Raw genomic sequence first — 27,673 nt, 5'->3', positions numbered from 1 at the left:
ACAGCGGCATCCCGTCCTCCAGAATGCTGGTAGCGGGGCGAGCGCTAAGAGTCTCCTTGCGGGCTTGCTGCGCTCGCCTCTCTGTGGGCATCCACAAGTGGAATAGCCCTGTTGCGCCGGAATTCCAGCTGGTGGCATTGTTGTCTGTCAGGATTCCGGAGTCCGTATCCTGACGGCTGGGATCCCGACAGCTGGCAAATTAAACGTATCCCATATAAAGTCCTAAAATCTCATCGTGTGATTTGACGATGCTTCTGAGGAAGTTGTGGCGGAAATTTGTCTGATGGAAACCCCTCTTTACAAATCCTGCGTTTGCCCCTGAGAAGTACCAGTGGAGAAGTACCAATCAGCATTGAAGTAACATTTATAATTTGCATACTATACAATCATACAGAGCAGCTGATTGGTTGCCATGGCCAACTTCTCCACTGGCTCACTTCTCCACTCTTTTCACTGCTTCATCAATAAACCGCTTAATGTTCTATATGGAAATGGGGTGGAGTTGAAACTTTACTCCGGTTTGTTGATTGTGTTTCTATGTTTTCAAATAACTAACTATTTGACTACTGCACATGTGCAGGTCTCCGGAAACATGGCGCCTGCCATGTTCCGGAGACCAAAATCACTACTGCACATTAACGGCGACCATGTTAGCAGCCATTTTAGACACAACTGCAGCGCCCAACCGCTGGACTCCGGAAAGACAAGGATTAAAAGTGTGTGCGGTGTGGGCCCTTCCTGGACCAGCGGCCCGTGTGCACCACACCCATTGCACCCATTATTGAAACGCCTAACAAAGAGGAAACAAAAAAGCACAAGGTGATCTGCAGAAATGAAGATATTTATTTGACATCTACCTATAATTTGCAATAAAAAGGAATGTAATGTGAATAAAAAACAATAACTTCATGTATAAAGTGAAGATCATGTGACTTTACAAATGTTAAAAAGTAAAAAATAAATAAATGTGAATTCAATGCACATTTGAGTAATTACATTAGGTGCTAAGGTAAGGCAAGTATGCACATTTGTGGTTTTAAACCGCGAGATGCAGCCAGAAGTACCCTACAGTATATGTTTGAAAAGCCAAAAAAAAAAAGATGTTTATAAAACTTACCTCCAGACAATCCCTTGTAAAAAGAATGCATATAACTGCATTGGGATACGGTCATTAGGTCAAGAACACTTAGGTCGACAGTCATTAGGTCACTATGTCGACACGAACAAAGTCCACATGGAAAAAGGTTGACATGAGTTTTTTTATTTTTTTTAAAATGTTTGAACTTTTTCATACTTTACGATCCACGTGGACTACGACTGGGAATAGTAACCTGTGCAGAGTGCAGCAGAAGTGGAGCGAGACACCTTGCCCGAAGCATGGCGAGCAAGGTGAGCCATGCGAGGGGACACAGTCCACTAATTGGGGTTCCCCATCACTTTACGAAGAAAATGACACCAAAAAAGTAAAAAAAAAACTCATGTCGACATTTTTACATGTCAGCCTTGTTCTTGTCGACCTAATGATCATGTCGACCTAATGCACGTCGACCAAGAGTGGTTGACCTAATGACTTAATGACCCATACCCAACTACATTATCACCCCACTCACCACCCCTCAACACACCCATGATACTGTCTTTTTTGCAAGGAAATTGCAGCCACTCCCCAGCTCAACCTGAGATTTCCAACATTACACATTGCCTTTGTATTTACAGATGTCTTGCGTTTGCTTTAGCAAATTGCCGCCCAAACATGTCCTCTTGTCCGGTATCAACTGTTTGCAAGGAAATCGGAGTTGTGTAGAAATTGGAATCAGTTCCAGAGTTAACAGAACACCTTGGTTGTATTTTGTACCAGTTGCCAGTTTGGCAATTCTTTTTCTGGAAGACCCAGAGTGCATCCAGTAGTCCAAGCATGAGGACACAAATGCCAAGAGAATCATGTATTTTATTCTGGCTGTGTTCCTCGGATGAAAGAATGAAGATTTAATCATAGATGGTAACTGATGTTTAAGTGTCAAGCACCAATAATGGACATGAACAGCGTTTTGATTGGCTCAGTTACAGTTTCTTCTTATCACAACAACCTCCGTTTTATCAAGATTTAGACACGACACAGCCAACTGGAACTCATCCAACCGAGGAGATCATGCAAGATTGTTATTGTATTCTTATAGGCCCTACACACTGGCCGACATGACTGCACGATATGAACGATCTCCTTCAATAATGAACAAGATAACGTTCATATCGTGCAGTGTGGAGGCTCCAGCGATGAACGATGCGCGGTCCCGCGCTCGTTCATCGCTGGTCCCCCGTCGGCTGTACATGCAGGCCAATATGGACGAGATCGTCCATATTTGCCTGCACGTCTACGGAGCCGGGTGACGGGGGAGTGAAGAAACTTCACTCCCCCCGTCACTGCCCCCCCGCCGCCGGGTCGCCCGTCGGCCGTATCCGCCGTCGGGCAGCTCGGTGGCGGATCGGCCAATGTGTAGGGCCCTTTAAGGCCCGTATTCACGGGCCGATGTGGGAGAGATGTGTGCTGAGCGAACCGCTCAGCACACATCTCTCCCACCGCTCAGCACAGCGCAATGTGTGCTGAGCGTGCGGGGGGAGAGTGGGGGGGGGGGCGCTCATTTCACCCAGCGGGTGAAATGAGCGACCTGCTAGATTGGCCTGCATGCAGGCCAATCTAGCACCAGTGATAGCGATGTGCGGGGCTGCGCATCGCTATCGCTGTGGGGGGCACACACGGAGCGATCATGCTTAAAATCTAAGCAATCTAGTCAGATTGCTTAGATTTTAAGCAGCGATCGCTTGGTGAGTACCCCCCTTTAGGGGTAGTATTACTAAAGGTTGGTTTATCAGCGATGTTGAACAATAGTTTTAAAGTGGAAACAGGAATCAATGCTAAATCAGGCTTGTTTACAGTGGCATTGATTCATCTTGCAGTTTTAAAGATATTGGTTAAAGCCGCAAATCTGTGGCGGCTTTGGCAAAATGACCACACCTGTAAGTAAATCTTCCCTTTAGGACCTTACAGAGCATATTTACTTATTCACTTCAGTTTCTGCCCAGTGGGTCTTACATGCTATATTCCCTACACACATACAGTACATCAGAGTTAATTTCGGCAGGTCAAATAACCAGCCTGTATGTTTTTTTGCAATGGGGAGGAATGCAAAGCACCCTCAAGTAACCAATGAGGGTAAGTCATGGATTTCCATGAATGCGTTACCTTGCAAACGCCGCGCAACCCTGGTGGAAATCAAACCCATGATCTTAGTACTATGAAACATCAATGCTATCCACTGTGCCACTGTGTTTCTCTAGTTGATGGCTGGCATATTTGTTGTATGGCTTTAACTGAGAACAAAGTTTCTTTCAAAGAACTTTTTTTTTTTTTTTTTAAAGGTACTGTAGAGCATTTTTGAAATTTTTTTTTTTCAATTTCAACTGTAAATCTGTGTTGGTAATTTTTGTTTAATGCTCCAGCTTCCATTGTTCCACATCACTCCTTGTTAAATAGCTGCGCACTAAAAAAATTACAGTAAATATATCGACGGTCGATAAGTCAACCCTAGATGGTCGACAGGAAATAGGTCAACGGGATCAGTGGTTGACAGATACATCTTCTTGTGTCAACCATTTTCATGTTGACCTTTTTTGAACCAGATGACCTTTTGACCATGGCGACATAAGTCCATATTGACCAGCTAGCTTTCAAACCTTTAACCCTGTCAACCTTTCAACACTGTCGACCATCTAATTTCCACCTATTGACTATGTATTTGCTGTCTATCTACCTACCTTCCGGATACCTTTTTAAATAACAACCAAAGTGTTTTGTTTCTACAGAATCAGTTCTTGGCCAATGCAATAATTACACCTTATTTCCAGCCCCGCCTTCCCACAGGTATTTAATAGCAGGAGCTTGAGGATTACTGTGCAGAAGACTGATACACTTCTAGAGTTCATCACTTTCGCAATTCACCATGGGATCTTTCCTCAGATTACTGTGTGTCCTCTCAGCTCTGACAGCCACAGGTAAGTGCCTGCTACAGTCCATAGTCTGTGTTACTATTACCTGCGCTTTCACCTACAGTAGTTTAACGTCGGAAATAGAAACTAAATTTAATTTTTTCCAAGGGATTCATGAGTTATGAAATGATACTAACAAAAAGAGATACATCACAGAAAGGTTTATATGTATATATATATATATATATATATATATATACATATATATATATAAACAGGTAGTCTGGCACTCATCGATTTGTGCAACACAGGTAACTAGCTGGGGTGCCCGCCCCAAATGCAAAAAATGATTAAATTAAGTCCTTTATTCCTACGTCATTTCGTCAGGGACAAGCGTACAAACACAAGTGATATAATACAAACATTTATACTCTCCCCAAGATCAAACAATTAAATACAATTACTTACACCTGACGTGGGTCACCCGATGTAATCCGGCGCCATGTACTAGAAACATACATCACGGCGCTACATCATTACCGGGCGACGCCAGGTTGGTGTGAGCTGAAGGAGCGTCATGGTATACCTGTCGCTTGGTCTTTAACTACATGTTTTTTAGACAATGTGGTTTCCCCTAGGGGTCTCCAGTACTTTCTTTTTAATTACCTCTAATTGACTCCTATCATATCCTCTTTGTAGAAATGTCTCCAACATCTCATTTAATGCTTGCAGCATGCTATCTCTATTTCCTATCTGTGTCTTTTGAGCATAAAGCTGTCTCCAACTCACCATCTTTAACTGATATTTAACAGGATACGACCAATTCATGGCTTGACGATATATAGATGATTTAAACAAATGTATTAAAATAAATGATTTATAGATGATTTAAACAAATTTATTAAAACACATGATTTATTAAAATAAAACATCTACTCCCTAAGTACAAGTCAGATACATTTTTTGGATGTTAATATATCAGTTAAAAATGGTGAGTTGGAGACAGCTTTATACTCAAAAGACACAGATAGGAATGCCCTGTTGAAGCATGATAGCTTCCATCCCCTCCCCTTGCGCAGCAGCCTCCCGTATTCACAATTTTTAAGAACTCGTAGAATTACCTCCAATATTGAAGCAGTAGAGCAAGCATTAAATGAGATGTTGGAGAAATTTGTACAAAGAGGATATGATAGAAGTCAATTAGAGGTAATTAAAAAGAAAGTAATGAAGACCCCTAGGGAAACTACATTGTCTAAAAAATATGTAATTAAAGACCAAGCGACAGGTATAACATGGGTTAATAAATATGCTATCAATAGTGATCACTGCACTAGAAGGGTGAAAAAATGGTGGTCCATTGTTAATTCAGATAGAGAACTTCCATCTCTATTGGATACTAGAATATTATCTAGCTAACGGAGAGGTAGAAACCTGAGAGATCGAATTGTGAAATTAGACATCACTGAATTAACAAAAAAAACAAACATCACATTTTTTGCACCGTAAACCTGGGTGCTTTAGATGTCTCGGTTGTGTTACATGCAATACTTTGATAACAGGACATACGTTTGGTCACCCACATACGGGTAAAAGAATTGAAATAAAACATACTGTAACATGTACTACTACACATGTAATATATATGTTAATCTGTCCATGCGGATTATCATAGACATATATAGGTAAAACTTCTAGACAATTTAAGGAACGTATGGCCTTACATAGAAGCGCAATCAAACAGGCATTAGAAACGGGGACCACGGAGCAGCCAGTGGCCCGACATTGCCTTAAAGCTAAACATAGTATAGCATCTATGGGTGGTATTCAGTATGCCGACTGACGGGATCCCGGCGCACAGTATACCGGCGCCGGGATCCCGACAGCCGGCATACCGACACTTATTCTCCCTCGTGGGGGTCCACGACCCCCCTGGAGGGAGAATAAAATAGCGCGCCACTGTACCCGTAGCGTGGTGAGCGCAGCGAGCCCGCAAGGGGCTCATTTGCGCTCGCCACACTGTCGGTAAGCCGGAGGTTGGGCTCCCGGCGCCGGTATGCTGGTCGCCGGGAGCCCGACCACCGGCAGATCGTAGTGAACCCGCATCTATTAGGGCTATAATTATAGATCATGTCCCCAAATCTATACGGGAAGGAGATAGGGATAAGATATTATTGCGCAAGGAGAGTCGATGGATCTATAATTTGAATACCATAGCCCCAAAAGGGTTAAATGAAACGTTAGGACTCCACTGTTTTCTGTAATAGCCAGGGTTAAAATATACTATGAATCATTCTAAGTGTATCACTAGTTCAAGTAATTTGTAACACATTTATTGTTTGCTAAGAGTTATTTTGTAACACTAGTGCCGAGGTATATGTAAATGTTTTTAACTTATGTTACATGAGCTGGGATCGCAGTAATATGGTTTAGACAGTGTAGTATTGAAATAATTGAAGCCGGTGTATGAGCGTTACCTAGATACCAAGTCACCCGGAATGATGTAGCGCCGTGATATATGTTTCTAGTACACCGCGCCGGATTGCATCGGGCGACCCATGTCAGGTGTAAGTAATTGTTTTTAATTGTTTGATCTTGGGGAGGGTATAAATGTTTGTATTATATCACTTGTGTTTGTACGCTTGTCCCTGACGACGGGGTCTTACCCCGAAACGACGTAGGAATAAAAAAGGACTTCATTTAATAATTTTTCAAGTCTGTGGAGTGACGCCTTATTTCCTCTAATATATATACAGGTTGAGTATCCCATATCCAAATATTCCGAAATACGGAATATTCCGAAATACGGAATTTTTTGAGTGAGACTGAGATAGTGAAACCTTTGTTTTCTGATGGCCCAATGTACACAAACTTTGTTTAATACACAAAGTAATAAACATATTGTATTAAATGACCTTCAGCATGTGTGGATAAGGTGTATATGAAACATAAATGAATTGTGTGAATGTAGACACACTTTGTTTAATGCACAAAGTTATAAAAGATATTGACTTCAGGCTGTGTGTATAAAGTGTATATGAAACATAAATGCATTCTGTGTTTAAACTTGGGTCCCATCGCCATGATATCTCATAATGGTATGCAATTATTCCAAAATACGGAAAAATCCCATATCCAAAATACCTCTGGTCCCAAGCATTTTGGATAAGGGATACTCAACCTGTATATATATATATATATATATATATATATATATATGAAAAACAAGGGGTGAGAATAGGCGCCTCCTAGTGTAGTATTATGTAAAACAGTGTGCCCAACACCTTCGGTATCACCCCTATAAATTTAAGGTGTACCGTATATGGTGGAATTCCAACCAACTTTCTTAATGGCAAAAATGTCACACTTTCAATATGCAGTGAAATTAGATGTCATCTGTGATATCCTGGTGGTATTTCTCCCTTGTTTTTACCTCATGTAGGGGTGATAAGAGCAGAAAAGGACCAATGGTGTAATTCGGTTTTTTTTTTTAAATAAAAACACACATTTATTCAGAACTAGTCCAATGGTAAAAAATTGCCCGTACAATGTAAAAGATTAAAAACAGCTTATCTGTCATTGGTCGTCCATACGAGTAAAACACTCAACGCGTTTCGTCCGTTGCCCACGGCCTGGACTTCCCGTACAATGTAAAAGATTAAAAACAGCTTATCTGTCATTGGTCGTCCATACGAGTAAAACACTCAACGCGTTTTGTCCGTTGCCCATGGCCTGGACTTCCTCAGGAAGTCCAGGCCGTGGGCAACGGACGAAACGCGTTTTACATAATACTACACTAGGAGGCGCCTATTCTCATACTTTGTTTTTCAGATTTTAAAAGGTGTGCTTGAACAGCAAACCACAGGAGGAAAGGGCTGCCACCCCTTAACAAGGAATCTAGGGGAGTGTACTAGAAAACAAAAACTATCAATATAACAGCAAAGAAAACCGAACGGCTCGGGTTGTTAAAAAGGTTTTTGCGCCCATTACCACCCCAATTTGTTCTATATATATATATATATATATATATATTTCAGCTGAGAAATACGGTGTGCTGGCTGCAGTGGTGTGTTAAAGCGGCATGTAGGTAAAATGTCAGTTAATAGTAACAATCCAGTATTAGGGTGAGCAGCAGCATATTAACAAAGGACAGGGTTCGTGTGCAGCCTTCTCCATCTGGGCTCCCTAGCTGGAAGCGCAGTAGAGTGTGAGCACTCGGCAGCTCAGACCAGGGGCATTTTTTAACAGAGTAGGGGGCCACTGCGCAGACTCCGGGTGGGCGCACTCCTCTGTACGATGCAGTAGACTCCGGCATCATGCAAGAGTCTACTGCGCATGCTCAGGTCTCTGGAAACATGGTGCCCACCATGTTCCGGAGACCAAAATAACCATTTTGACAGCAATTTTTGCCCCAGGCTGCAGCGCCTGATGCTGGACTCCGGAGAGGTAAATATTAATATATGGGTGCAGTGGGGGCCCCCCTAAACCCAAGAGTTTATGTGCACCCAATATAGAAACGGCTATGGCTCAGACTCTGGGTAGATGGTGCTGCTACAATTTTCCAGATCACCTTACTGCTCATGTGACTCACCAGCCACACCTGAATCAGCCCCATTATTCACTGTTTACTCTCTGGTCAGTGAACTGCACAATAATCTGGATTCCAGATGATCAGCAAACAGGACAAACCATCTAATGAATACAAGAATGTCAGTATACAAGCAGTGCCAGAATCTACTGGTAATTAGTCTCACTCTCATCATAATACTGGATTGCTGCTTTAGACTGACATTTTACCTACTGTATACTGTATGTCACTTTAATACATTTCTAGCACACATGATTTGTCAGTGGAGATATATACAGATGTGTCCTCCTCATAAATATAGCCTCAATACGCAACGCAGTGGGGGATGTCTGGCATGAGTGGGCCATCAGGTCCCGTGCAACTCTGCTAGCCTCAGGCTTCTTTGTTTGCTCAAAATGCATCTTAATCACAGCGCAATATGACTAGGGTGCATCAGGAGACTGCGCTGATTCATTTGATATGCGACACTTGTACAGTATATTGGGGGTCATTCTGACCCGATCGCATGCTGCAGTTTCTTGCAACGGTGAGATCGGGTCAGAACTGCACATGCGCCGGCGCATGCCAAATGTCTGAAGGTCGTCGCTGCGCTATGATCACCCCAGGCAGAGGCGGTCGATGGGCGGGGAGGGGGGGCGGCGGCATTTGGCCGCAGTATCGTGGGCGCAGTCCGGCCAATGCAGGCGTGGCCGGACCGTGTGGGGGCGGGCCGCGGCGGCTACGTGACATCACCGCTGCGGGCCGGAAAGCGACTAGTAGCTCCCGACCAGCACGCTAAAGCTGCGCTGGCCGGAAGCTACTCCTAAAGTGCAAAAGCATCGCCGCTGTGCGATGCTTTTGCACTTCTGCGGGGGAAGGAAGGGGGAGGGCGGCACTGACATGCGGGGCGGGATATCCCTGTGCTGGGCGTCCCCCCGCATTGTCTATTGTCATGATAGTAGCCCTGCAAAATTTTGCAGGGCTACGATCAACTCGGAATCACCCCCATTGTGTGTGTGACTAAGGTGTCTATTTACTAAGCTTTGGTTGGAGATAAATTGGATGGAGATAAAGTAACAGCCAATACAGGTGTGTGGCTTTGTGGGGAAGGGGCGTGGCCACATAATAGTACCAATTCACAATACACGCACAGTAGTGCACATTATTCACTTTACACCAGACAGTAGTCCCTTACACAAGTTACACCAGACCACAGAGCCCCTTATATACATTGCCCAACAGTATAGTCCAATCTGCTCATTCCTCTTCCTCCTCATCATCATCATCCTGCCATGCCCTTTCTAATATACCTGATATACACATGCCCTGGCTCCAGCTCCTCTGCAGCCTTATGATGGCCAGGACTCAGAGCCAGAGGACAGAGCAGCAGCTGCGGTGGGCAGACAGCCGGCTTCACAAGGACCCCCCCCACCACCACCACCACTTGCAGCTCTCCCCAGCGCGGGAGCCAGCCCCATGCCATACTGGAGCAGGAGGTAGGGCTGGCCATCGGTGTGTTCACCATCGATGGTTACCATCAATGGCAAAACTGTGAGTGGCCATCGATGGTCACTAACTATGCTATGGGAGACCATCGATGGTTTCACTCATCGATGGCCATCCCTGTTATGTCCGTGAATGACCTGTGGGCCAATCATAGACTGGGGGTGGGGCTTCATGGGTGCTGGGGTGGAGCACCCATGAAGCCCCCCAAAAAAACAAAAAAACTATTCGTTTAGGCTAAGCCATCGATGGAGAGAAACCATCTGGTTCTCTCCCATCGATGGCAAAACTATTCGACAGCGGCCGTAAACCATCTATGATTTGGAATCATCGATGGTCGATGGCCATCTCTAGCTGGAGGACGGAGCCAGAAGACAGAGCACTATTACTGTGTGTGTGACGCGGTAGGCATACCGCAATCCACTCACACCCAACGGCGGGCGGAAGTCTCCTTCATTGACACAGCTGGAGAGACGTCGGCATCACAGGAACCCCACCACTGTTTTACTGCTCTCCCCCCGACCAAACTGCTATGCCGCAGGCAGGGGAAGCCAACGACAAAATGGCAAGCGACAGAGCCCACCGTCTGCCAGACGGGTGATCTGGACATGCAACATTGCCTCACACTGTATCCCCCCACGAGCACAGGTATCTGGCGTGGAGACAAGCTAAATGCCGTGGGTGGGAGTGGGACACAGGGAGAGGGACAGACAGACACAAAAAGGGGAATGCAGTTGGTTGCTCCCACAGAGCAAGTGCGCTGTGTGCCACGCACCTTCCACACTATCATTGGCTTATCTATAATGGATGCGAGGTGTGCGGTGCACACAGGCCACCTTTCCGGAGTCCAGCATCAGGTGCTGCAGTAGCGGCAAAAATCGCATCCAAAATGGCCACCGCGCATGTGCAGTATCTTAATTGGTCTCCGGAACATAGCGTGCGCCATGTTTCCGGAGACCTGCGCAAGCGTAGTAGACTCTGGCACAATGCCAGAGACTACTACGCCGTGCAGAGGAGGGTGCCCACGCAGAGGAGCACACAGGCCCCTTCCTCTGTTAGAGCGCCCCTGCGCACCTGCCCTAGTTACTGCCCTGACTGCAGCTGTAACAGTGGACTTTTCTAACTGATTAACAATTTGGTTTACCAGCGCCTGATTTTTGGGAGATTGGTTTAGAGTATAAAAGACAATACTGTGGAGACAGAAAGGGTTTCTGGAGAGAAGGGGATGGCGCCTCAGACACAGAGTGTCCGAGTACTGCGTGCTTTATTGTGTGAGAGACCATTACCTAGGGCCTAATTCAGACCTGATCGCAGCAGGATTTTTGATAGCAACTGGGCAAAACCATGGCCCTCATTCCGAGTTGATCGCTCGCAAGGCGATTTTAGCAGAGTTGCTCACGCTAAGCCGCCGCCTACTGGGAGTGAATCTTAGCATCTTAAAATTGCGAACGATGTATTCGCAATATTGCGATTACACCTCTCTTAGCAGTTTCTGAGTAGCTCCAGACTTACTCGGCATCTGCGATCAGTTCAGTGCTTGTCGTTCCTGGTTTGACGTCACAAACACACCCAACGTTCTCCCAGACACTCCTCCGTTTCTCCGGCCACTCCTGCGTTTTTTCCGGAAACGGTAGCGTTTTTTCCCACACGCCCATAAAACGCCCAGTTTCCGCCCAGTAACACCCATTTCCTGTCAATCACATTACGATCGCCTGAGCGAAGAAAAAGCCGTGAGTAAAAATCCTACCTTCATAGCAAATTTACTTGGCGCAGTCGCAGTGCGGACATTGCGCATGCGCACTAAGCGGAAAAACGCTGCGATGCGAAGAAATTTTCCGAGCGAACGACTCGGAATGACCTCCCATGTGCACTGCAGGGGGGATCAGATATAACATGTGCAGAGAGAGTTAGATTTGGGTGGGGTGTGTTCAAACTGAAATCTAAGTCGCAGTGTAAAAATAAAGCAGCCAGTATTTACCCTGCACAGAAACAGTATAACCCACCCAAATCTAACTCTCTCTGCACATGTTATATCTGCCCCACCTGCAGTGCACATGGGCCCTCATTCCGAGTTGTTCGCTTGCAAGCTGCTTTTAGCAGCATTGCACACGCTAAGCCGCCGCCTACTGGGAGTGAATCTTAGCTTATCAAAATTGCGAACGAAAGATTCTCAAAATTGCGACTACACACCTCTTAGCAGTTTCTGACTTACTCGGCATCTGCGATCAGTTCAGTGCTTGTCGTTCCTGGTTTGACGTCACAAACACACCCAGCTTTCGCCCAGACACTCCTCTGTTTCTCCGGCCACTCCCGCGTTTTTCCCAGAAACTGTAGCGTTTTTTCGCACACACCCATAAAACTGCCTGTTTCCGCCCAGAAACACCCACTTCCTGTCAATCACATTACGATCACCAGAACGATGAAAAAGCCGTGAGTAAAATAACTAACTGCATAGCAAATTTACTTGGCGCAGTCGCACTGCGGACATTGCGCATGCGCGTTAGCGACTAATCGCTCCGTTGCGACAAAAAAATAACGAGCGAACAACTCGGAATGACCCCCATGGTTTTGACCAACTGCTAACAAATTTGCTGCTGCGGTCAACTCTGAATTACCCCCATTGCGCGAATGGAAATTGTCCTACAATGTAACCATTATGATGTTCTTGTTTCATCATGAGATGTCCAGGGGCCCAATTTTTCTGCATGTTCTGGCACCCAGTCCACCACACTGTATCCTGGGTCAAGCAAGCAAGTATTTGTGGGCCACTGGTACTCACGAGTCACGACATACTTATGACCATCAAGACCAATGGTAGAGTAAGGGTTGTGCATCATACACCATGGTATCCCGGACATCAACACACACACACACGCACACACACACACACACACACACACACACACACACACACACTACTTCACTGTGCCATGCCACAGCTCCCGGTGGAGTCCCAATGATGTTCCTGTGTGCTCCTTAGGCCACACCCCCTGGAGACGACTCTGACATATATATATATATATATATATATATATATATATATATATATGAGAGTGTATTACTGTTTACACTTTTAGCACAGAATCTATAAGGGTGGGAATGATATACCAGCAGCCATCAGTATACCGTCAACAGCATCCCAGCCGCCAGTATGCCGGCAGCGCGGCAAGCGCAAATAGTACCCTTGCGGGCACACTATTCCCACTCGTGGACACCCATGAGTGGGAATAGCCCCTGTTAGCAGACTTTCCGGCTGTCTGCATTTTCAGCGGTCGGGATTCCAGCGTCGGTATCCTGACCGCCATTATCACGACCACCGGCAAAGTGACTGCATCCTATCTGTATGGACAAGACATTTGCTGTCACCCAGTGTGCTCACTTTGTGCTTCTTCACCTGCTGTATTTTTATTCCCAATTGCAGGTTTTTCTCTCAGTTGCAACCAGTGTGTGGCCACCGGCTCTTCCTCCTGCACCGGAACAACCGTGACGTGCCCCGCGGATTACACTTGCGGCAGTACCCGAACAGTATCCACAGCAAGTATGTTATGCGGAGTCTGTGAATTACATTTAAAAGTTGCAATTCCAAACACTGTTAATAAAAGTTAGTGAACCTGCTGAGTGTGACCTGTGCTTTCATGCTGTTAGATCTGTTGTCTAGCAGATGTTACGTGCAAATAGCAATTCATAGGAGTGATGTATCTGGATTCCAGGTGGGTCGATGTGTTGAGGGAGGCCTGTTTTGTTTGTTGACATGTGGCCCTGCCCCCCACATAACAGACAGGCCGCCGGCACTCATTACACTCACACACTGCATTGTTCCAATTCATTCTGTTATTCCATCTCTTTGTATTGTCTACAGCACTGGCGTACTTAAAATGGGTGCAGTGTGTGCGGTCCAGGGGAACCCACCCCGCACACCTTGCATCCATTATTTTTAATACTCACCCTCTTGAGTCCCGCGGCGAAGCAGCAGCTCCGCAGAAATCACTGGGAAAATGGTGTGGCGCCATTTTCTCGGTGTTTTGCGCATGCGCAGTAGGAAAATCACTGGGAAAATGTCCGCCTAGCCATTTTCCCGGAGATCTGCGCATGTGCTGTAGACTCTGGTACACTAGGGAGCCTAGTGCCCAGAGCTACAGCGCTGCCGCCGACTAAATAGAAGGGGGCCCCCGACAAGCCTGCACACGGGACTCCGCCTCTCTAGAAATGTCCCTGGTCTACAGTGCAGCACCTCTGCCATCCATCATCTCACAGCAGTGTATATACAGCATCTGTATATATTTATTTTGCCACTTAGGCTTTGTGATTGGGGATGATCTAGTTTGTGTGCTGTATGGTGTTTGTGCTTGGCTGACATGTAGGATGGAGTGAATGGTGATTGGCATATGGTGGGTGTTATAAGCAAACAAAAATATATTTTTCTAAAGAATTATATCATCTCTCTAATCCTAATGGTATATGATGTAACTGTTAACATCCCCCTTGATGCTGCACATTGCACACTCTCTGGGGTAGGGGGTTGCTGTTACAATATATTCTGTGCTACACTTCTGGTGCTGGACATGTGAAGCCACTTTTACTAATTTTTCCAGGGAAACGTTAAGTTCCCAATCCGCCCCTGGAACAGGCTGCAATTCCCTGAAAGCGCCCAAGACAAACTTGTGCTACAGTAGGTGTAGATGCCCCATAGGAATGGCCATCGGTCTCTTTGCCATTGATGGTTGCAATCAATGGTGAAACTGTGAGTATCCATCGATGGTCACTAACTATGCTATGGGAGACCATCCATGGTTTCACTCATTGATGGTCATCCCTATTATTTCTGTGAATGATCCGCGGGCCAATCACAGCCCATGATGGGGCTTAATGAGTGTCAAAGGTGGAGCTATGCTCCGTGTCCCAGCATCTTGTAAAAGAAAAAACAAATAAAACATATTCGTTTAGGCTAAGCCATCGATGGAGGGAAACCATCTTGTTCTCTCCCATCGATTGCAAAACCATTCGACATCGGCCTTAAACCATCGATGATAAGTAATCATTGATGGTCGATGACCATCCCTAATGCCCCATGGCAGCATAGTTACACCCATTTAGCTGCATAGATTACACCTGGCTGACTACCGTGTTACTCTGAGTAACCTGCAGTTCCACAGAGGTGTGTATCTTTGGCTTGGACAGTTAATAAACTCTTTTTCTGCAGGTGGGGTCACATCATCTGCCATTGTCATGTCTTGTATACCTCAAAATCAGTGCGATACATCTGGAAGTATCAGTACCGCTGATATCAAGACAAAGATAGGCATCACCTGTTGTAATACAGATAACTGCACTCCATCACCTTCGGCATGTAAGTGTTTTCTCTTCTATCCCAGAATTATAATGATCTTCTTTTTTGCACGTTTGTTTTTGTTTTTATTTGCCAAAGTATCATAACCTTATACATCCCACCACTGAACAAGATCACCTCCTAAAAGCTGTTTCACAGTGAATTACAGGTAACCATGGCCCTCATTCCGAGTTGATCGCTCGCTAGCTGCTTTCAGCAGCCGTGCAAACGCTAAGCCGCCGCCCTCTGGGAGTGTATCTTAGCAGAAGTGCGAACGAAAGGATCGCAGAACGGCACCAAAATATTTTCGAGCAGTCTCTGAGTAGCTCCAGACCTACTCCTAGCTTGCGATCACTTTAGACTATTTATTTCCTGTTTTGACGTCACGAAAATGCCCTGCGTTTGGCCAGGCATGCCTGCGTTTTCCCAGGCACGCCTGCATTTGTATCTGACACGCCTGCGTTTTTTAGCACACTCCCTGAAAATGGTCAGTTACCGCCCAGAAACGCCCCTTTCCTGTCAATCACTCAGCGGCCAGCAGTGCGACTGAAAAGCGTTGCTAGACCTTGTGTGAAACTGCATAGTTCGTTGTGAAAGTACGTCGCGCGTGCGCAATGCATCCCATACGAGTGCACAGAAGTGCCGCTTTTTAGCCTGATCGCTACGCAGCGAACAACGGCAGCTAGCGATCAACTCGGAATGACCCCCCCCATGTGCCCTGACTGTAAAGCAGTAGAGTCACAAGGTTCCGCGAACTGACGCCTTATGCTTTTATATGGTTGTAGAACTCTTCTGTGGTTAAGATGCATATATAATTATTTACAGCAATGATTCCTGTTCGATACATATGGAGTGTGGACTAAATTATCAGTGTAGTTTAATTTGGATGTCAAGAAATCAGATTCACTAAAAATTTTACTTAAGCAGATTATATTAGACGCAGGTTTAAGTTATACATATTGATGTTTTATCTTCATGTATCACAGTACCCGGCGATAGCTCTCAGCCAAATGGACTGACCTGTCGTTCTTGCATTTCGGCTACATCTGACTGGTGTTACACTGGGGACACCGTGCAATGCACTGGAAGTGAAGATATGTGTCTTCTCCAACGTTCTAATATTTATGGTAATTATAATATTTTTATTTCTGTTCTCTACCAAACACAGCGTCATATGTCTACTAATACCAAATATGTTATTAATATTCCAGATTCATAATCAGAACAGCACTTGTTATCTGAGATTATTATTCTGTTCTCTGCATACTTCTCTGAATCAGGCCCTCAATGTAAAATACTTAAATACAAGGCCATTAACCAAACTACACCAACATACATTGCTTTGCTTATCTCAAAATAACTCCCAATATCGACCTCTCCTCTCTGTACAAGATCTGCGTCTCACATCCGCACGCATTACTCTCTCCCATTCATGATTGCAGGATTTCCTTCAGGCTGCACTTACTCTGTGTATGCCCTCCCACGCACAATAACACTCTCCTCTAGTCTCCAACCAATCAAATTCCAGAACGGCAAAAATAACTTTCATACGCATTCATATCTCATTACATCCCCTCAGTACATTGGCTACATGCAGGGCCGATGGCCACGTGGGCCGGTCCAGCGGTCACTGAGACGCGCTGCCGCTCAGTCCGGCGGCAGCGCGTCTCAGCTGTCAGGCTTGGAGAGCTGTGAGGGACGGGGGTGAGAACGCCGGGCGCCCGCCAGCACTGCTGTGTCTGGCGCGGCGCGTATAGCGGACTTCAAAGCAGCCGCCGGTTCGTGAGCCAATCAGAGCTCGCGGACCGGCAGCCAATCAGAAGCCGCCGATCCGCGAGCTCTGATTGGCTCACGAACCGGCGGCTGGTTTGAACGCTATACGCTGCCGCGCCAGACACAGCCGTGCTGGCGGGCGCCCGGCGTTTTCACCCCCGTCCCTCACAACCCGGAGGAGGAGGAGCAGCAGCAACAGCAGCAGTGCAGCAGCGGTAAGCAGCTGCCGCACTGGCTGCTGTGGGGGCAATTGTATACCTGGCACTGTGGGGGCAATTGGCTGGCACTGTGGGGCAATTGTATACCTGGCACTGTGGGGGCAATTGGCTGGCACTGTGGGGCAATTGTATACCTGGCACTGTGGGGGCAATTGGCTGGCACTGTGGGGCAATTGTATACCTGGCACTGTGGGGGCAATTGGCTGGCACTGTGGGGCAATTGTATACCTGGCACTGTGGGGGCAATTGGCTGGCACTGTGGGGCATTTGTATACCTGGCACTGTGTGGCATTTGTATACCTGGCACTGTGGGGGGCATTTGTGGATCTGGCACTGTGGGGGCATTTGTGTACCTGGCACTGTGGGGGCAATTGTGTACCTGGCACTGTGGGGGCAATTGTTTACCTGGCACTGTGGGGGCAATTGTTTACCTGGCACTGTGGGGACATTTGTATACCTGGCACTGTGGGGGCATTTGTATACCTGGCACTGCACTATCGGGGGCATATAATGTAAATTTCGGCTCATACCGGGTGCTGTAATGTGAATTTTGTCTCATACTGTGTGGTATAATGTGAAAGGGGCAGCAGTACTAGATAGTATAAGGGGGTCCTACTATTGTGGTGCATAATGCGTATAAGGGGTGTATGGTGTGGTAAATTACACTGAAGACCACACCCCCTTTGGGTGGCCACGCCCCTTTTCCGGAGCGCGCGGGCCTATTTTTAGTCCCAGTCCGGCCCTGGCTACATGCTTGTGTTTTCAACCCTGGCTGAAATTTGCCAGCCAGCCCCTGACCACAGCTCACGTCTCCCGACTCTTTGTGCAACTCTCCCTGGGATTTCTCCCCCTCAAGCCAGTTCATGGAACACAGTTTCCCACACTGAGGATAACCCAGATTTCTGGGAACAGTCTGTAATGTTTACGGAGGGTCAAGGTTCATTGAGGATTTATGTGCAGGGCAATCACTGCTAATTGGATTGCTCCAACGTGGTTAGTTGATTCCCCCATTAGCGTACCATTGAAGAATGAGTCAAAACCCCTTTTACTCCTCATTTTTGATGTTAGAAGAAGTTATGACATCCATTATGACTGTACCACTTATGCTAGGTGTAGATTGAGTCTCCCTTGGCTTGAAGCACAATGTGTATGTGCAGATAGCTGGCATGTATACACATCAGTCAGTAGCCCGTCACCAGCGTCGTTAGGTTGAAGGCAACCCAGCAAGAGATCTTTAGACAGGTTAATCATGTCAAATATCAACGGTTTATTCATAAGTATCACAGTGGCACTAAATAAAATATGCCGACACAACATTATCCACAACTAAAAAAATAATAACAGTACCAAAGAAAGGAGAAAGATGCACAGGGCACATACAGAAAGAAAAAAAAAAATACACCGTAGGGAACCAGAAAAACATACAAAGATGAAAAGAAAAAGATAATGCTAAGGGTAATCTATATAATAAAATCAGGTGCTGATAAGGGAAAAAGAAAGATGAGGTGTGAGAGAGAGATGGAGTAAGGGGGGGAGAAAAAGAGGGGGTTGGACACTGAAGAGACCCAGGTACTGTAGCCCTGGGGACAACATCTAATATAGGGAGTCATTCCGAGTTGATCGCTAGCTGCCGTTGTTCGTTGAGCAGCGATCATTAAAAAAACCATTTAATCTGCGTATGCGTATGCACCGCATACGGGTACAAAGAGCGTCATTGTTCTGCACAGGTTCTAGCGACGCTTTCAGTCGCACTGGCAGATGCAAGGAGATTGACAAGAAGTGGGCATTTGTGGGTGTCAACTGACCGTTTTCTGGGAGTGTTTGGAAAAATGCAGGCGTGGCCGGACGTTTGCTGGGGGGGGGGTATCTGACGCCATTACCGTGTCATTCGTCGCAGCAATCATCGCACATAATAAGTAACTACAGGGCTGGTCTTGTTTTGCACAAAATGTGTTTGAAGCCGCTCGGCTGCACAGGCGTTCGCACTCCTGCAAAGTAAAAATACACTCCCCCGTGGGCGGCGACTATGCGTTTGCACCGCTGCTAAAAGTAGCTAGCGAGCGATCAACTCGGAATGAGGGCCATAGTTACTGTATCACATTGTTTTAGCCACTGAGCTATATTCTGATGTTTTAGGTCGACTGCAAACTTTACCTGGGTCACTTGAAAGGCAAATGTTATCTCAATGTTCTCTCACACATTTTTATCTACAGGTACTAAAGAAGTTACAAGAATTCTTCACTAAAATTAATATTTGTTCTTCACAGCTCCCTCAAAACTATCGACTGCTATTCGGGGTTGTGCCACTAAAAATATGTGTTCACTCAGTTCCCAGTCCTCGGCAGGTGACGTGAAAGTGACATGTAGCAGCGGAAGTTTTGGTCTGCGCAGCAGTATCATTTTTACCTCTATTCTTGCTCTTGCAGTATCTAAAATTGTGTATTTTTGAAATAGATAAGGGCAGCCATTCCACGTCCAGCTTCATGTTCTGTCTCTAAACATTCTAAGCATTTTAAAATAAAAAGTTTCATATATTGTCTTTTCTCATTATTTTTTTCAATGTCAATGGGATTGATAATTTTAATGAAATTGCACTACTGTAAAAAAAGAAATACTGGTTGAATTACCGTTATAATGTAATTATCCACACATAATTATTAATCCTGGAACTAATATCAATGAAGAGATAACTTTAAAAAAATATAATAAACAGTACAGCAGAGCTGACCCTAACCAATATGATGCCCTAGGCAAGATTTGTCTGGTGTCCCCTAGCACCACGCTAGTTCCGCCTCTGACCCTCCACCCCTTTCCCCATCACCATCACCCCTCGCCCATAGCAGTCCTTATTTTGGTGTTCCTACCCCCTATACTTTAAATAGGAACAGTGCACATTCGGCACACAGCCCAAAGAGCGGTGTGGGGCATGGCCAAACAATAGTAACCCCAATTCAAATTACACCACACACTACTGCAACTTTATTCACATTTTATCATGCGATAGTGTCCCTAATTCACGTTACATCACATAGTAGTACCACTTTACCTTATATACGTTACTCCTCACAGTAGTGGCCATTATATACACTTTACGTCACACTAAATTGCTCCTTATTCACATTACACCACACCATATTGCTCTTTATTCACAATAGACCACACAATAGTGCCCTTTCTATACATTACGCCACACAGTAGAGTCCCTTACACATATGTGGCACATTATTAATGTCCTCAAACACATAATGACACACATAGTGCCCCTTACACATTTGCCGCACACTACTGCACAACAAACCCACCCGCACACACACACACACACACACAGCACTCACACGGCCGCTAACACTGTGACCTCTGCCTCTGCTTAAATACAGATGTGTCCTCATACATCTAACCTCAATGCGCCATGCAGCAGGTGATGCCTGGCGTGAGTCAGCTGGCAGCGCTGCTAACGTCAGGCGTCTTTTTTTGATGAAAATGTGTATTATTTGTATTGCTATGTGGCTTCTGCTGATTAAAATGAATGCGGCATGCCTATATTATGTATGCCACTGTGGTTGTACAGTATCTGCATATGAAATGCTACACACAGAATATAGGCATGCTGCATATCATTTTAATCAGCAGAAGCTGCTTGTGCCCCTTGCATACCAAATACCTTAGGCATTTGCCTAGTTTGTCTATGCCTAGGGCCAGCTCTGCAGTACAGTATATGCTTTTAATGTGTCAAATTTGTTTATGCAAGCTCTCGGGAACAGTTGTTCCCAAAAACAAGCAAAATAATTAATAATCCTAAAAATATTGGAAAACTTCACATGTTTAACTGGAATAATATATATATACAGTGTATGTATGTATGTATGTATGTATGTATGTATGTATGTATGTATGTGTATATATATACACTGCTCAAAAAAATAAAGGGAACACTAAAATAACATCCTAGATCTAAATGAATGAAATATTATTATTAAATACTTTGTTCTTTACATAGTTGAATGTGCTGTCAACAAAATCACACAAAAATTATCAATGGAAATCAAATTTATTAACCCATGGAGGTCTGGATTTGGAGTCACCCTCAAAATTAAAGTGGAAAAACACACTACAGGCTGATCCAATTTTGATGTAATGTCCTTAAAACAAGTCAAAATGAGGCTCAGTAGTGTGTGTGGCCTCCAAAAAAATGCTGAGCCACCGGTTAAACGGGGGACGTTGAACCAGCTTAATTAAATTGTGGTATATCGTTTTAGCTACGGCCCCAGTGCTTCACATTTGACTAATAGGATTCTAGGTACTTGTGCCTTCTGTTGGTGACTACTGGAATATTGTATGTTTTTTCAATATGTGGTAATTAAGTAAGAAAAACAGTCTGTCCCTTGGTGATGACATCATAGTACTATTGGCGCCTTTTTCAAGTTTTGAGGGTATTTAGAGCTAGTCAGGCAGGACCAGCGTTACTGCTGGATGTCTGGATTTCTGCTCTACTTTGTTGGAAGTTGTTATTGATGTGCAGTGCCTCCTGAGGAAGGCCCATGCTGGGCCGAAAGCGCTTGAGGACAATCTTGCCATTATGCTGATCATGTAAAGCAGGGGTTCTCAAACTTGATCCTCAGGACCCCACACGGTGCATGTTTTGCAGGTAACCCAGCAGGTGCACAGGTGTATTAATTAGAGATGAGCGCCTGAAATTTTTCGGGTTTTGTGTTTTGGTTTTGGGTTCGGTTCCGCGGCAGTGTTTTGGGTTCGAACGCGTTTTGGCAAAACCTCACCGAATTTTTTTTGTCGGATTCGGGTGTGTTTTGGATTCGGGTGTTTTTTTCAAAAAACCCTAAAAAACAGCTTAAATCATAGAATTTGGGGGTCATTTTGATCCCATAGTATTATTAACCTCAATAACCATAATTTCCACTCATTTTCAGTCTATTCTGAATACCTCACACCTCACAATATTATTTTTAGTCCTAAAATTTGCACCGAGGTCGCTGTGTGAGTAAGATAAGCGACCCTAGTGGCCGACACAAACACCGGGCCCATCTAGGAGTGGCACTGCAGTGTCACGCAGGATGTCCCTTCCAAAAAACCCTCCCCAAACAGCACATGACGCAAAGAAAAAAAGAGGCGCAATGAGGTAGCTGTGTGAGTAAGATTAGCGACCCTAGTGGCCGACACAAACACCGGGCCCATCTAGGAGTGGCACTGCAGTGTCACGCAGGATGGCCCTTCCAAAAAACCCTCCCCAAACAGCACATGACGCAAAGAAAAAAAGAGGCGCAATGAGGTAGCTGTGTGAGTAAGATTAGCGACCCTAGTGGCCGACACAAACACCGGGCCCATCTAGGAGTGGCACTGCAGTGTCACGCAGGATGTCCCTTCCAAAAAACCCTCCCCAAACAGCACATGACGCAAAGAAAAAAAGAGGCGCAATGAGGTAGCTGACTGTGTGAGTAAGATTAGCGACCCTAGTGGCCGACACAAACACCGGGCCCATTTAGGAGTGGCACTGCAGTGTCACGCAGGATGTCCCTTCCAAAAAACCCTCCCCAATCAGCACATGATGCAAAGAAAAAGAAAAGAAAAAAGAGGTGCAAGATGGAATTGTCCTTGGGCCCTCCCACCCACCCTTATGTTGTATAAACAAAACAGGACATGCACACTTTAACCAACCCATCATTTCAGTGACAGGGTCTGCCACACGACTGTGACTGATATGACGGGTTGGTTTGGACCCCCCCCAAAAAAGAAGCAATTAATCTCTCCTTGCACAAACTGGCTCTACAGAGGCAAGATGTCCACCTCATCATCACCCTCCGATATATCACCGTGTACATCCCCCTCCTCACAGATTATCAATTCGTCCCCACTGGAATCCACCATCTCAGCTCCCTGTGTACTTTGTGGAGGCAATTGCTGCTGGTCAATGTCTCCGCGGAGGAATTGATTATAATTCATTTTAATGAACATCATCTTCTCCACATTTTCTGGATGTAACCTCGTACGCCGATTGCTGACAAGGTGAGCGGCGGCACTAAACACTCTTTCGGAGTACACACTTGTGGGAGGGCAACTTAGGTAGAATAAAGCCAGTTTGTGCAAGGGCCTCCAAATTGCCTCTTTTTCCTGCCAGTATAAGTACGGACTGTGTGACGTGCCTACTTGGATGCGGTCACTCATATAATCCTCCACCATTCTATCAATGTTGAGAGAATCATATGCAGTGACAGTAGACGACATGTCCGTAATCGTTGTCAGGTCCTTCAGTCCGGACCAGATGTCAGCATCAGCAGTCGCTCCAGACTGCCCTGCATCACCGCCAGCGGGTGGGCTCGGAATTCTGAGCCTTTTCCTCGCACCCCCAGTTGCGGGAGAATGTGAAGGAGGAGATGTTGACAGGTCGCGTTCCGCTTGACTTGACAATTTTGTCACCAGCAGGTCTTTCAACCCCAGCAGACTTGTGTCTGCCGGAAAGAGAGATCCAAGGTAGGCTTTAAATCTAGGATCGAGCACGGTGGCCAAAATGTAGTGCTCTGATTTCAACAGATTGACCACCCGTGAATCCTTGTTAAGCGAATTAAGGGCTCCATCCACAAGTCCCACATGCCTAGCGGAATCGCTCCGTGTTAGCTCCTCCTTCAATGTCTCCAGCTTCTTCTGCAAAAGCCTGATGAGGGGAATGACCTGACTCAGGCTGGCAGTGTCTGAACTGCCTTCACGTGTGGCAAGTTCAAAGGGCATCAGAACCTTGCACAACGTTGAAATCATTCTCCACTGCGCTTGAGACAGGTGCATTCCACCTACTATATCGTGCTCAATTGTATAGGCTTGAATGGCCTTTTGCTGCTCCTCCAACCTCTGAAGCATATAGAGGGTTGAATTCCACCTCGTTACCACTTCTTGCTTCAGATGATGGCAGGGCAGGTTCAGTAGTTTTTGGTGGTGCTCCAGTCTTCTGTACGTGGTGCCTGTACGCCGAAAGTGTCCCGCAATTCTTCTGGCCACCGACAGCATCTCTTGCATGCTCCTGTCGTTTTTTAAAAAATTCTGCACCACCAAATTCAAGGTATGTGCAAAACATGGGACGTGCTGGAATTTGCCCATATTTAATGCACACACAATATTGCTGGCGTTGTCCGATGCCACAAATCCACAGGAGAGTCCAATTGGGGTAAGCCATTCCGCGATGATCTTCCTCAGTTGCCGTAAGAGGTTTTCAGCTGTGTGCGTATTCTGGAAAGCGGTGATACAAAGCGTAGCCTGCCTAGGAAAGAGTTGGCGTTTGCGAGATGCTGCTACTGGTGCCGCCGCTGCTGTTCTTGCGGCGGGAGTCCATACATCTACCCAGTGGGCTGTCACAGTCATATAGTCCTGACCCTGCCCTGCTCCACTTGTCCACATGTCCGTGGTTAAGTGGACATTGGGTACAACTGCATTTTTTAGGACACTGGTGAGTCTTTTTCTGACGTCCGTGTACATTCTCGGTATCGCCTGCCTACAGAAGTGGAACCTAGATGGTATTTGGTAACGGGGGCACACTGCCTCAATAAATTGTCTAGTTCCCTGTGAACTAACGGCGGATACCGGACGCACGTCTAACACCAACATAGTTGTCAAGGCCTCAGTTATCCGCTTTGCAGCAGGATGACTGCTGTGATATTTCATCTTCCTCGCAAAGGACTGTTGGACAGTCAATTGCTTACTGGAAGTAGTACAAGTGGGCTTACGACTTCCCCTCTGGGATGACCATCGACTCCCAGCAGCAACAACAGCAGCGCCAGCAGCAGTAGGCGTTACACGCAAGGATGCATTGGAGGAATCCCAGGCAGGAGAGGACTCGTCAGAATTGCCAGTGACATGGCCTGCAGGACTATTGGCATTCCTGGGGAAGGAGGAAATTGACACTGAGGGAGTTGGTGGGGTGGTTTGCGTGAGCTTGGTTACAAGAGGAAGGGATTTACTGGTCAGTGGACTGCTTCCGCTGTCGCCCAAAGTTTTTGAACTTGTCACTGACTTATTATGAATGCGCTGCAGGTGACGTATAAGGGAGGATGTTCCGAGGTGGTTAACGTCCTTACCCCTACTTATTACAGCTTGACAAAGGCAACACACGGCTTGACACCTGTTGTCCGCTTTTCTGTTGAAATACCTCCACACTGAAGAGCTGATTTTTTTGGTATTTTCACCAGGCATGTCAACGGCCATATTCCTCCCACGGACAACAGGTGTCTCCCCGGGTGCCTGACTTAAACAAACCACCTCACCATCAGAATCCTCCTGGTCAATTTCCTCCCCAGCGCCAGCAACACCCATATCCTCCTCATCCTGGTGTACTTCAACATCTTCATCTTCAATCTGACTATCAGGAACTGGACTGCGGGTGCTCCTTCCAGCACTTGCAGGGGGCGTGCAAATGGTGGAAGGCGCATGCTCTTCACGTCCAGTGTTGGGAAGGTCAGGCATCGCAACCGACACAATTGGACTCTCCTTGTGGATTTGGGATTTCGAAGAACGCACAGTTCTTTGCGGTGCTTTTGCCAGCTTGAGTCTTTTCAGTTTTCTAGCGAGAGGCTGAGTGCTTCCATCCTCATGTGAAGCTGAACCACTAGCCATGAACATAGGCCAGGGCCTCAGCCGTTCCTTGCCACTCCGTGTGGTAAATGGCATATTGGCAAGTTTACGCTTCTCCTCCGACAATTTTATTTTAGGTTTTGGAGTCCTTTTTTTACTGATATTTGGTGTTTTGGATTTGACATGCTCTGTACTATGACATTGGGCATCGGCCTTGGCAGACGACGTTGCTGGCATTTCATCGTCTCGGCCATGACTAGTGGCAGCAGCTTCAGCACGAGGTGGAAGTGGATCTTGATCTTTCCCTAATTTTGGAACCTCAACATTTTTGTTCTCCATATTTTAATAGGCACAACTAAAAGGCACCTCAGGTAAACAATGGAGATGGATACTAGTATACAATTATGGACTGCCTGCCGAGTGCAGACACAGAGGTAGCCACAGCCGTGAACTACCGTACTGTACTGTGTCTGCTGCTAATATAGACTGGTTGATAAAGAGATGTCTATGTAACTATGTATGTATAAAGAAGAAAGAAAAAAAAACCACGGTTAGGTGGTATACAATTATGGACGGACTGCCTGCCGAGTGCAGACACAGAGGTAGCCACAGCCGTGAACTACCGTACTGTACTGTGTCTGCTGCTAATATAGACTGGTTGATAAAGAGATGTCTATGTAACTATGTATGTATAAAGAAGAAAGAAAAAAAAACCACGGTTAGGTGGTATACAATTATGGACGGACTGCCTGCCGAGTGCAGACACAGAGGTAGCCACAGCCGTGAACTACCGTACTGTACTGTGTCTGCTGCTAATATAGACTGGTTGATAAAGAGATGTCGTAGTAACTATGTATGTATAAAGAAGAAAGAAAAAAAAACCACGGTTAGGTGGTATACAATTATGGACGGACTGCCTGCCGAGTGCAGACACAGAGGTAGCCACAGCCGTGAACTACCGTACTGTACTGTGTCTGCTGCTAATATAGACTGGTTGATAAAGAGATGTCTATGTAACTATGTATGTATAAAGAAGAAAGAAAAAAAAACCACGGTTAGGTGGTATACAATTATGGACGGACTGCCTGCCGAGTGCAGACACAGAGGTAGCCACAGCCGTGAACTACCGTACTGTACTGTGTCTGCTGCTAATATAGACTGATTGATAAAGAGATGTCTATGTAACTATGTATGTATAAAGAAGAAAGAAAAAAAAACCACGGTTAGGTGGTATACAATTATGGACGGACTGCCTGCCGAGTGCAGACACAGAGGTAGCCACAGCCGTGAACTACCGTACTGTACTGTGTCTGCTGCTAATATAGACTGGTTGATAAAGAGATGTCGTAGTAGTATGTATGTATGTATAAAGAAGAAAAAAAAAACACGGTTAGGTGGTATACAATTATGGACGGACTGCCTGCCGAGTGCAGACACAGAGGTAGCCACAGCCGTGAACTACCGTACTGTGTCTGCTGCGACTGGATGATAAATGATATAAAAAATATATATATATCACTACTGCAGCCGGACAGGTATATATTATATATTATATAATGACGGACCTGCTGGACACTGTCTGTCAGCAGAATGAGTTTTATTTTTATAGAATAAAAAAAAAAACAACACACAAGTGAAGTCACACGACGAGGGTTTAACTTTTTCAGGCAATCACAATATAAGTATACTACTAACTATACTGGTGGTCAGTGTGGTCAGGTCACTGGTCAGTCACAC

General features: G+C 45.7%; 1 protein-coding gene across 2 annotated transcripts in view; it reads left to right on the top strand.

The window, feature by feature from the left end:
- The window catches only part of LOC134966954 (phospholipase A2 inhibitor NAI-like), a 197,694-nt gene extending 177,821 nt beyond the window's left edge, over positions 1 to 19,873 (top strand). Inside the window, exons 1-5 of one of the 2 annotated variants that reach the window (XM_063943968.1) lie at positions 3,954 to 4,050; positions 13,473 to 13,589; positions 15,252 to 15,398; positions 16,364 to 16,504; positions 19,636 to 19,873. In XM_063943968.1, coding sequence (XP_063800038.1) covers positions 3,999 to 4,050; positions 13,473 to 13,589; positions 15,252 to 15,398; positions 16,364 to 16,504; positions 19,636 to 19,817 — 639 coding nt within the window. In that variant the 5' untranslated portion in view covers positions 3,954 to 3,998 and the 3' untranslated portion in view covers positions 19,818 to 19,873. Of the gene's footprint in view, positions 1 to 3,953; positions 4,051 to 13,472; positions 13,590 to 15,251; positions 15,399 to 16,363; positions 16,505 to 19,635 lie in introns of those variants that run through there. The other variant, XM_063943967.1, reaches the window with a different exon arrangement.
- Positions 19,874 to 27,673: the final 7,800 nt, after the last annotated feature.

The sequence above is a fragment of the Pseudophryne corroboree genome, chromosome 10 (genome assembly GCF_028390025.1).
Source record: "Pseudophryne corroboree isolate aPseCor3 chromosome 10, aPseCor3.hap2, whole genome shotgun sequence".
Classification (NCBI taxonomy): Eukaryota; Metazoa; Chordata; class Amphibia; order Anura; family Myobatrachidae; genus Pseudophryne; species Pseudophryne corroboree.
This window is presented reverse-complemented; position numbering and strand designations above follow the sequence as displayed.